The sequence below is a fragment of the Lactuca serriola genome, chromosome 6 (genome assembly GCF_051521515.1).
Source record: "Lactuca serriola cultivar US96UC23 chromosome 6, Lser_US96UC23_V15, whole genome shotgun sequence".
In the NCBI taxonomy this organism is placed as follows: Eukaryota; Viridiplantae; Streptophyta; class Magnoliopsida; order Asterales; family Asteraceae; genus Lactuca; species Lactuca serriola.
The window spans coordinates 80,512,896-80,524,546 of record NC_136413.1 but is presented as its reverse complement, the minus strand read 5'-3'; the positions used below and the strand labels follow the sequence as shown (position 1 = coordinate 80,524,546).

At 43.5% G+C, this 11,651-nt stretch overlaps 1 protein-coding gene across 1 annotated transcript; it reads right to left on the bottom strand.

The window, feature by feature from the left end:
* Nucleotides 1-541: 541 nt before the first annotated feature.
* Nucleotides 542-2,003, bottom strand: LOC145059320 (NAC domain-containing protein 67-like). Its single transcript, XM_079007173.1, has 3 exons — nucleotides 1,617-2,003; nucleotides 1,227-1,516; nucleotides 542-1,121 (listed from the first exon to the last, which is right to left on the bottom strand). Exons 1-3 carry the CDS (start codon nucleotides 1,834-1,836, stop codon nucleotides 684-686), a joined length of 948 nt encoding a protein of 315 aa, XP_078863299.1. The 5' UTR covers nucleotides 1,837-2,003; the 3' UTR covers nucleotides 542-683.
* Nucleotides 2,004-11,651: the final 9,648 nt, after the last annotated feature.

The following is an 11,651-nucleotide window of genomic DNA, read 5'->3' as shown; positions in this document are numbered from 1 at the left end:
ATAAAGCCTTTTATTATAGATTTTGGTTAATAAAGAATTTTATTCATAATATTTTTGGATAACAACATTTTGAATCATATAATTTTAGATCTTAATATTTTGGATTATAAAATATTTTTTGAATCATAACAAATTAGAGATATGTTGACTTATAACATTTGCTCTTTAAAAACTTACTAATATAGTCAATATAAAAAATCCCTTAAAATTTCATTTTATTTGAAAACAATTTTTTGTTTTAGTTTTTATAATAATAGAAAAATTAAAAGATCATATATACTTTTTTGAATTTGTATGATGACTATGCTTAATTTATGGATAATTAAAATTTTCGAACATAGTTTTTTTTAGAATGACCCTTTTGAGATCCAAACCACATTACATTATATTCTATAAAAATTCTCTCAATTTTTCAAAATTTTCAATAAAAGGTTAAATTCAATCATCACTAATAAAACACATTAAATACCTTCCTTTTGCATTTAATGGCACAATTATATAGATCCTGATTGAAATATTTAACAGTTGGCAGAAGTATTGATTTTGTATGAACAGATTTTATTGCATAAAATTTTTAATACCACAAGAAAAAACCTAACTCAACTACCTACTTACATCCGCAACATTTTACATCTCATCTAAATACTGAAATACTTAAAAAAATTCCTAAAACGATCAAAATCCTAATTGAAAAAATATTGTTGATTTTGGTTATAAATGATTGGCAATTCATAAACATCATGATTAGGAGGCATTGCTTCCAACCAATGATTCAAATCTTCCAAACTCAAGCTGTCAAGCCACTCATTCCCATCATCACCTCTTTGCATCAAATTTTCCATTTCTTCTATGCTGCTTTCCTCACTTGTACCTTTGATTTTGGTCAATGATTCAGGTGGCATGTCGCTTAAGAACATGACATCACCTTCAAAGTTACCACCAAATTCACCTTCTGAATTTTCAAATGAATTCGTACTATCGCTGTTGTTACTTTGTGCTTCATCAAATGGTGATGCAGGATGAAGATCACGGCTATGGTGGATGTTATTGTCCTCTGGAGTGATCCTCTCTTTCGGATTGTTCTTCTTGTTATAAAGACGACACAAAACCCAATCTTCCAACTACAGTTATTAGAACATACCAATGTCAACCCCAATGTTTTTTATAAAATATTTTAACTAGAAGCCACCAATCGATCAAATATATAAAATGAAATGTCAACGCACCTTGGAAATGGTTGAATCGGTGTGTTTATTAGAAGGGGTAGAATTTGGTCTATATTCATGCATGATCCAATTCGTCTTGATCCCTTTAGGCCCTTTTCCAGCGTAAAAGACCAAAGCTTTCTTGATCCCAACGATTGTATTCGGGTCGGATTTTCTCTTTATGGGTTTATCAGCTCCAGTAGCTTTCCAGTACCCGTTTCCTGTGACCCGGTTTGGTCTTGATCCGTTAGGGTATTTCCTGTCTCTTGGTGTGAAGAAGTACCATTCCTTTGTTCCAAACAGAGCCAATTCTGAAGAGATTTAGGGACAAATAACAAATTCATCAGTAATCAGAATTGAATAACCTGTAAATTGCGAAGTAAGATGTATGGAGTTGAAACAGAAAGTTACCAGGAAGCTCCCATGGATCGTGTTTGTAGAGATCAACATCGGCGATGATTGACGGCGGTGGAACGACACCAACTAGCTCCGCTGTAGATCGGGATTTGCGGCAGAGATAGTGAACGATGAGCTCCTCGTCCGTTGGGTGAAATCGGAAACCGGGAGGCAAATTCAACTCAGCTTCAGCATCTCTTACCCTTTTTGTTACGGATTTCGACGGCGATCTCATCTTCTAATGCGATTGAACCAAAGTTGACTTGAATCGAATCTCTATCTGGTAAGCTTCTATCCGGTTGAAGCTGAAACGTGTGAGAATTGAAGTCGGAATCTGGAAGTTGAATATGAGGAGAATTGAGGAACCCATGGGAGTCTTTTATACGTGCTTTTGAATTGGATTTGGAGACGAGGGAATTATTTGGAGAGTTAAAAGGGAAAGACCGAAGAACAGAAGTGTCTCATGTGGACTAGACATTAGGGCCCCACCTCATGTGTGGGCTCCACAGATTCAATGATCGTGCAAATTATAAAAAATTACAAAAAAATGAAACATAAAAAATAGAGTAAATACACCCTGTGTGCATATATGGTATATTAATATCATTAGAAAAGTTTTTATTGTGTTTCTGTTAAAAAATAATTTTGTAGGGTAATATAGGGGGAGCCTGGCCAGGCTACTGCTTCGATTCTTTTCTTTTTTTAATACAATGTCTTAAAATACGAGTGTAATTAATTTAGATAGTAATTATTAATTTAAATTTGTTTGGATGTTTATTAAAACTTTATATATATATATATATATATATATATATATATATATATATATATATATATATATATATATATATATATATATGGGAAAAGGGAATATAAGGCTCTAATGTATTTATGCTTGGGTATAGAACCCTTCAAAACTACACCGTTTTGTGATGACGCTGTCGAATCTTGTTCCCCTGTTATACGGTTTCTTTAAAACCACATGTTTTGTGTAACATCCCGGAATATCAAGAGTGAAGTTGAAGTGCTAAAAGAGTAAATTGGAAAGGGCAACTCGGCGAGTCCACGAGTGGACTCGGCAAGTAGGGTCGCGATTTTGGTCGCGTGTTAAGTGGCCGACTCGGCGAGTTGGCACTGAGTGGAGAAAACCCTAATTTCGGAGGATGAACCATATATAAAGGACATTATATCCTCTCCCCAGCCTTCTTACCTTCCCTTGAAGTCCAGAAAACCCTAGAAACGCGATTGTGAAGGTTTTGAGTGCAATTGAGCCTTGGAGAAGAGAATTGGAAGAAGATTCTGGAGTGGAGGAGGTCTAAAGTGCATTAAAGTCCCTGTTCTTGAGTGATTAGTGAAGCCATCATGTCCCAAACCATAGCCCTAAAGTGTGAAATGCCTAGATCTCTTTGGATTCACGTAAAGTTTGCCACTTTACGTGATGGATGGGTTGTAGGAGGCTAGATCTACGTTTTGGATCAATTGCATGGCCTGGAAGGTTCTGTTTGGGATGAGATCTAGAGGCACTCGGCGAGTCACAAAGGTGTACTCGGCGAGTTGCTTGAAGATGGTCTGGAACTCTGAGAGTTGGAAGAACAACTCGGCGAGTAGGTTGAAGATAGCCTTAGACTCGGCGAGTCTGTTCTTGGACTCGGCGAGTTTGGTCGTGAGGTCCAAGTTTCTTCTGGTTGAGCTGTGACTCGGTGAGTCGAGTGAGAAAGGACTCAGAGTTGCTGGACTCGGCGAGTTAAGTCGCGGATGGGGGAGATTCTGTGTATGTGGACTCGGCGAGTCATTGGGATGACTCGGCGAGTAGAGTCAGTCAGGGGTTGGCTTTGGCCAAGGGTTGACCAGTTATTTTTCAGGGGCATTTTGGTAATTTTTGAATATTGTTTTGAGTTCAGTGTCTTGGTGTTGGCCAGTGTTGGAGATCGTATCAGTGGTTGGAGTAGCTTGGGTTTATCTGTTCAGTCGGCAATTTCGAGGTGAGTTATCCTCACTATATCAACAGGGTCTAAGGCACTAAGGCCGGCCCTTTATCAGATTGAGATCCGGGTATTTGTTGTTATGATATTGCTTTGATATGTTGCATCCTGGTAGCTAGGATGGTATATGTTAGAGACCTGGTTGAGGTCGGTATCCTGAGATGTAGGGTGATGCTATGCTAGTGACCGGTTAGGTCGGTATCCTGGTTAGGATGATGATATGTTATGTGATCTGTTTGATCGGTTTGTTGACTGTGAATTGTTATATGATTGTATGTTTATGTGCACATGGTTGTTTGTACTGGAGTTGGGTTGAGGCGGGTCCTGCTTTGTGCTGTAGGCCAAGATACCCAGGGCGGACCGGTTGTCCCGAAGGCCCAGCGAGCGGTCCGGATAGGCTGTAGGCCCCAAGAGGGCGGACCAGACGTGCCGAGGCTCGGAGAGTGGACCAGGCCGACTGAAGGCCCGGTGCAGGCGGACCAGTCATACTGTAGACTCAGAGAGTGGACCAGGTGGATTGAAGGCCCGGTACGGGCGGACCAATCACACTGCAGACTCGATGTATATGGCTAGACTCAGAGGGTGGACCAGGTGGACTGTTGGCCGGTGCGGCGGACAAGTCACACAGTAGACCCGAAGTGCATGGCTGGTCTGTGATCGGATATGATATGGCATGATATGCGTGTATGGTATATGTGGTTGGTATTTTGGGGATATCTCACTAAGCTTTCGGGCTTACAGTTGTGGTTTTATGTTTTTCAGGTTCTTTAGGAGACCGTGGCAAGGCGAAGGCGTGATCGTACCGCTCCTCATGTTTATGTTGTGATGTGATTCTGGGAATACTTTAATTTAATTGTATTGAAAACCTTTTTGTAATAATTTAATGAAATCGGGTTGTTTTTGAAAAGTTTAAATTGGTTGGAATTTTTCGGTCGTTACAAGTTGGTATCAGAGCCTTGGTTTGAATGAATTAGAGGAATACTCGTGTGACTCCAGTCTCAAATCGAGGAGGGTTTTCAAAAGAGAATTTAAAATGGTTTTCAAAATGAGTAAAGGAGGACGCGGAGGTACGATCAGCTAGAGCCAGTAAGTAACCCAAAAATACCATACATGATATTTCTTTTTGAGCATTGATAGAACAGCATGCTAGTGCTAGGCTAGGGATCTTCAGGATTTCATGATAATATTGTCTGATTTATGATGCCTGTTAGCCTAGGGTTTCCTTGTGAGAGATTTCCAGTGTTCCTCTAGTAGTGAGGATTGAGCGCTTGTTATGTATGTTTTACACTAGGGTGTTGTGGTAGTACTTCATACACATATGGGTAGGCGTGGAAGGTAGTATGGGCCCGTACTACTGAAAGCACAGGACCCATACACGTATCAGGGAAACCATGACCTCTAGGGTTGGTTTGAGAGTTGGTTCCCGGGTTAGTGGGAAGTGTCTGAGATTTTGTGGTGTTTTTCAGTATGGAGATTCCGAGGCATGCTGGGAGTGGATCCGGGTCAGGATCGGGAGCAGGAGAGGGAGTTCCGGGCGGGTCAGTACCGCCCGAGGTTATTGGTTAGATGAGCACGTGCAAGTTGGATGCGAGGATTCGTGAGATCCTGCATGATGAGGTTGCTGCATTGTTTCGGGCTGAGTTGCCGGAACTATTTGGGTCGATCAAGACCGCCATGGTTGAGTATTTTGATGAGCGCTATGCAGCTCTCACAGAGACGGCTGCCGCAGCGGCTACAACGGTTGTATCAGCGGCAGGGGGAGGAGCTGGTCGGGGTTTTCAGTATCGGGACTTCGATAATACGAAGCCTCCCACCTTTGATGGAGTTTAGGACCCGATTGTTGCTATGAGATGGTTATCGGACGTGGAGGGGTGTTTCTTCACGTGTTCATGCCCTGCTGATCAGAGGGTGAGGTGTGCTCTGAACCTGTTGAGGCTCGGGGCAAAGGATTGGTGGAGATTGACCACGAGGTCATATTTAGATGCGCAGAGAGCTGCGGTTTCATGGGATCAGTTTAGAGAGATGTTCAACACTCGTTATGTTCCGCGGGTTGAGAGAGAGATTGGCTCAGGAGTTCCTTGAGCTGAAGCAGGGTTCGGAGTCGGTGACTGAGATCACCAGGATGTTCACTGAGAGGGCGATGTTCTTCCCTGAGTTCGCTTCGGAGCAGGCTCATATGTCTCGATTTCTGAGCATGCTCAAGAGGGATATCAAACAGTTTGTGTTTACGCAAAGGTGTGAGACATTGTTGGAGTTGCAGGAGGCCGCCAGGCGGCGTGAGTTAGAGATTGAGTTGCAGTTGCGTGAGCTGAGGTAGGCTCCGGTGCAGTCGCAGCCGGCACCGAAACGGTCCAAGACCGTTGATTCTAGGGTGGGAGATCTGAGAAACCACACTTGTGGGAAGTGTGGGAGGGGTCACACTGGAGTTTGTAGGTCCGGTGGTGCATGCCGCAAGTGCGGAAAGGAGGGGCACTATGCAAGGGATTGTCGACAGTCAGCGCCGGTTCGGGATTTCAGGATTTGTTATCATTATCATCAGGTTGGACATTTGAGGGTCAACTGTCCATAGCTCGCTGCAGGACTGGTGCAGGCTCCAGCACCGGCCACTTTGAGGATCACAGGTGGAGGTCAGGGTGGAGCGGAGCCCCTAAGGGCTCAGGGTCGTGCTTTTCAGCTTACAGCAGAGGAGGTCAGAGCAGTGCCGGATGCAGCCATGGGTATGTTTCTTTCTTGATGTCTTGATTATCTTGTGATTATTGTGGAGTATTGTTTATTTGTTAGTCTCATTGTGTGGTTTTCGGTGTGGTATTCGTTTTTCTTTGAGAGTTATGGTATGGTTATGGGTTAGTGATGGGAAATTCGTTGGTTATCATTCATGAGGGTTATTAGTGGAAATCTGGCGTTGGTCTGAATGTCGGGTAGCATCTGCTTTCTGAGGAGTGGTTAGCTGCAGATTGAGTTTCTTTCGAGCGGGATGATCAGTGTGGAAATGTGATTTTGTGAAGGTTGTTTGTGCTTGCGGGATGCAGTTCGCGTGTAAGTATTTGTGTTGTGTAAGGTTGTTGAGGGAGGTCGGTGATGGCGACCGATGATTGTTAATCAGTGCTATAAGTGGGGGAGAATTGGAAAATTATCCAGAAGATCGATGAGCATGTGAGGTTGTTTAGCTGTTTGGGATTCAGCAGGGTTCTGTCAGCCCAGAGCGTAGGCTGGTATGAGTAAGTGGCAGGCATGCGGGGCGGGATACAGACCTAGGGCATTTGATTGTGGAGGGCCTGGGATCAGACCGGGATCGATTATGTATGATGGAGATAAAGTTCGGAACCCCTAGAGGGCTAGAACAGTTTGCATGGGAGGGTTTCCCGGAGAGATAACTTGGAGTGATGAATGCTGGTTGAGCGGTCCGGCTAAACTGAAGGCCAGTAGGCGTACCGGTCAGGCTGAAGGCTCGGAGAACGGTCCAACCAGACTGAAGGCACTGGAGGACGGTCCAGATTGGCTGAAGGTTCTGAGAGTGGTCCAGATTGGCTGAAGGCCTGGTAAGGCAGTCCAGTCATGCTGAAGACTCTGCAGGTATTGTTAGATCGGTTCGAGGAAATGGATTGAGTATGTTGTGATGTGTTAGCATTAGAAGGTCTGGCCCCGGGTATTGATCTTGATTAGTGGAGATAGTGCATGGACTCGAGAGTCCTTGCGAGCAGATTCAGAGCATGTGTGTCGCATGGATAGTGGTTATGCTATAAAGGAGTGGTGTAGCGTTGGGCGAGCACCGTGGCACTTGTCGTAGTGACAAGGCGGCCAAGTGGATTTCCTTGGTAAGGGAAAGGGAGAGGAATGTAACTCCGAGAGGGAGTGTAAATTAATGGAAGTGAAAGCAGCAACGCATAGTTATGATTGGAGTGGTCCAATTGCGGTCATTGAGCATCGTGATTGCGGCAGTGGTATGGGATCACATCCGGTTTGGGATGTTTGCTGAGGTCGCGGAAGGAATTCCGCGGGTGTAGAGCCAAGAGGCTCGGAAGGGATGCAAGGAGGGAGTCTTGGGCTCCCAGTGTGATTCTGATCAGGGAATTGTGTATGTAGTGGTGGTTCATCCTGGGGGATGTTTGGAGATGTCGTCAGTGTGACGGGTTTTCCCAACCCGAGAGTGCTAGGGCTAGTTCAGCATGTGCATGCGATTGCAAGAGGAGAACTCATGGGAGTTTCTCTGAGGCTGAAGAATGTGTCATTCTGTCAGCAGGGTCTGGATAAGGTTGGGCTCGGATCAAGAACCCGGTGGTTCAGGGTTATATCTAGCTCGTAAGAGTCAAGTGATTGTGGTGATCAGGATCGAGAAAAGTGCCATGGAGTGGTACTCAGTTGTTAAGTGTGGAGCCTGATGGGTGTGGTTATCAGAGGGTAAAGTCGGTGGCCGGCTTGAGACGGTGGCCAGGACACCGCCAGAAAGGAGAAAGTGAGTTTCGGGTTTCTATGGTTGTGCTTTGAGGAACCTGGTTGGGTTAATGCCAGGTGGTGCATTGCGGGAGTATTTCTGGAGTGGAGTTGCCGCAGGCTTCGAGGACGAAGCCTAATTTAAGTGGGGGAGAATTGTAACATCCCGGTATATCAAGAGTGAAGTTGAAGGGCTAAAAGAGTAAATTGGAAAGGGAAACTTGGCGAGTCCATGAGTGGACTCGGCGAGTAGGGTCGCGTGTTAAGTGGCCGACTCGGCAAGTCGGCGGCTGGACTCGGTGAGTTGGCGCTGAGTGGAGAAAACCCTAATTTCGGAGGATGAGCCCTATATAAAGGACATTATATCCTCTCCCCAACCTCCTTACCTTCCCTTGAAGTCCAGAAAACCCTAGAAACGCGATTGTGAAGGTTTTGAGTGCAATTGAGCCTTGGAGAAGAGAATTGGAGGAAGATTTTGGAGAGTTAGGAGGCTTGGAGCAAGGGGCTTTGCTTAGATTCGGATTTCATTGCTGTTGGGGCTTCCTTTTGAGGTATTATCTCGTTCTTGGGCTGTTATTCTTCTAGATTCATTATTCTTGGAATGTATGGGAGGTTTAGCTTGGGGTATCTTGAGTTTGAAGAGTAGATCTGAGGTTGCTACCTCAGATCTGGAGTGGAGGAGGTCTAAAGTGCATTAAAGTCCCTGTTCTTGAGTGATTAGTGAAGCCATCATGTCCCAAACCATAGCCCTAAAGTGTGAAATGCCTAGATCTCTTTGGATTCACGTAAAGTTTGCCACTTTACGTGATGGATGGGTTGTAGGAGGCTAGATCTACGTTTTGGATCAATTGCATGGACTGGAAGGTTCTGTTTGGGATGAGATCTAGAGGCACTCGGCGAGTCACAAAGGTGTACTCGGCGAGTTGCTTGAAGATGGTCTGGAACTCTGAGAGTTGGAAGAACAACTCGGCGAGTAGGTTGAAGATAGCCTTAGACTCGGCGAGTCTGTTCTTGGACTCGGCGAGTTTGGTCGTGAGGTCCAAGTTTCTTCTGGTTGAGCTGTGACTCGGTGAGTCAAGGGATGACTCGGTGAGTCGAGTGAGAAAGGACTCAGAGTTGCTGGACTCGGCGAGTTAAGTCGCGGATGAGGGAGATTCTGTGTATGTGGACTCGGCGAGTCATTGGGATGACTCGGCGAGTAGAGTCAGTCAGGGGTTGGCTTTGGCCAAGGGTTGACCAATTATTTTTCAGGGGCATTTTGGTAATTTTTGAATATTGTTTTGAGTTCAGTGTCTTGGTGTTGGCCAGTGTTGGAGATCGTATCAGTGGTTGGAGTAGCTTGGGTTTATCTGTTCAGTCGGCAATTTCGAGGTGAGTTATCCTCACTATATCAACAGGGTCTAAGGCACCAAGGCCGGCCCTTTATCGGATTGAGATCCGGGTATTTGTTGTTATGATATTGCTTTGATATGTTGCATCCTGGTAGCTAGGATGGTATATGTTAGAGACCTGGTTGAGGTCGGTATCCTGAGATGTAGGGTGATGCTATGCTAGTGACCGGTTAGGTCGGTATCCTGGTTAGGATGATGATATGTTATGTGATCTGTTTGATCGGTTTGTTGACTGTGAATTGTTATATGATTGTATGTTTATGTGCACATGGTTGTTTGTACTGGAGTTGGGTTGAGGCGGGTCCTGCTTTGTGCTGTAGGCCAAGATACCCAGGGCGGACCGGTTGTCCCGAAGGCCCAGCGAGCGGTCCGGATAGGCTGTAGGCCCCAAGAGGGCGGACCAGACGTGCCGAGGCTCGGAGAGTGGACCAGGCCGACTGAAGGCCCGGTGCAGGCGGACCAGTCATACTGTAGACTCAGAGAGTGGACCAGGTGGATTGAAGGCCCGGTACGGGCGGACCAATCACACTGCAGACTCGATGTATATGGCTAGACTCAGAGGGTGGACCAGGTGGACTGTTGGCCGGTGCGGCGGACAAGTCACACAGTAGACCCGAAGTGCATGGCTGTTCTGTGATCGGATATGATATGGCATGATATGCGTGTATGGTATATGTGGTTGGTATTTTGGGGATATCTCACTAAGCTTTCGGGCTTACAATTGTGGTTTTATGTTTTTCAGGTTCTTCAGGAGACCGTGGCAAGGCAAAGACATGATCGTACCGCTCCTCATGTTTATGTTGTGATGTGATTTTGGGAATACTTTAATTTAATTGTATTGAAAACCTTTTTGTAATAATTTAATGAAATCGGGTTGTTTTTGAAAAGTTTAAATTGGTTGGAATTTTTCGGTCGTTACATTTTGTAATTATAGATACCTTATTTGATTCCATGTTGTTCAATTTCCATAAAAAAACTACCTGCTGAGAATTTGATTACGTTGTTTTTTTCTTTCGTTCTTCCCTACCTGCTAATTTCCCCTCTTTTCTTATACCTTTCGTCAAGACTTGTTGATTATTGTGTTTTATATGACCTGCTATTCGGTGCCCCTACTTTTTGATTTCAACAAAGTAACCATCTAATTCGAATTTGACATCATCTTTTTTCTTCTACCTTTCTCTTTGACCTGCATCTATTTCCAAATTCACGTGAATTGGGGTCGGTTTGGGCATTGACTGATAACGAAAATTAGGGAATATTTGAAGCCTCTTGGTTCTTTTTTGGATTCGAAGATATTGAGCAGGAAAGTTGGGAAATTTAAGTCTAATATATTAGCAAACATTTTCAAAGGGAATTTCCATTATTTGCTTTAGTATCTTTAGTAAACATGATGATCTACTGAGTGCACTAGAGGTGCTCGATGATATGTCAAAGAGACAAGTCGTTATATGAGGTTATATTGTTCAACCTTTCGTGGGTCTGCTTCAACAAGTCTTGGTTAGAGATTAAACATTCATGTGTATCTTTACATAACCTCATGTATATCTAAAATGAGACATATTATTTATTCTTTTTCTTCCTCTTCCTTTTTGGTACTAGTTAGTGATTGAATGTATCAATCTGAAGTCCTTGGCATCCTCTACATAAAGAGTGAATAAGCACTGATGAATTGGAGATTATTAAACCAATTAGTAGACGGGCTTATGATAAAAAATTTCTTGCGGGTATAACACCGTCTCTATAACGAAAAAACCCACATACACATCAAGATTCTTCGAAAGAGAAAACAGAAGATCAAAAGTTCCATCTAAGTTGTGATTTTAGCAGGACTTCTATTGCATTCCTAGAAATGCTTATAGTGTTTAGTGAATTGGTACATTCACTATTGTAATTTGCTTTAATACTTCAATAAAACTTGGTTCATTATTTCCACTTTTTTTGTCTCTGGCTGTTTGTAAGTCTGGAATAGCAAACAAGTGACATCATGTTCAAAAACGAAATCGAATTCTAATCTTTCATTGAAAATACTATGAGGATATTTGACCTTTTGAAAGTACAATGTTATCTCGATATTTTTTTTATAATTGTAGAAGTACATAAGTATTCAACATTAATTCACTGAAAGTTAATTGCTTCTAACCCTCGATGTTGGTAATTTTGGAACTTAGTCCATCCATTTTATGTTTTATAAGCTATTAGTTCATATGTGTTCAGTTTTTTTGGCATTTAGTCCATCCTAAGGTCAA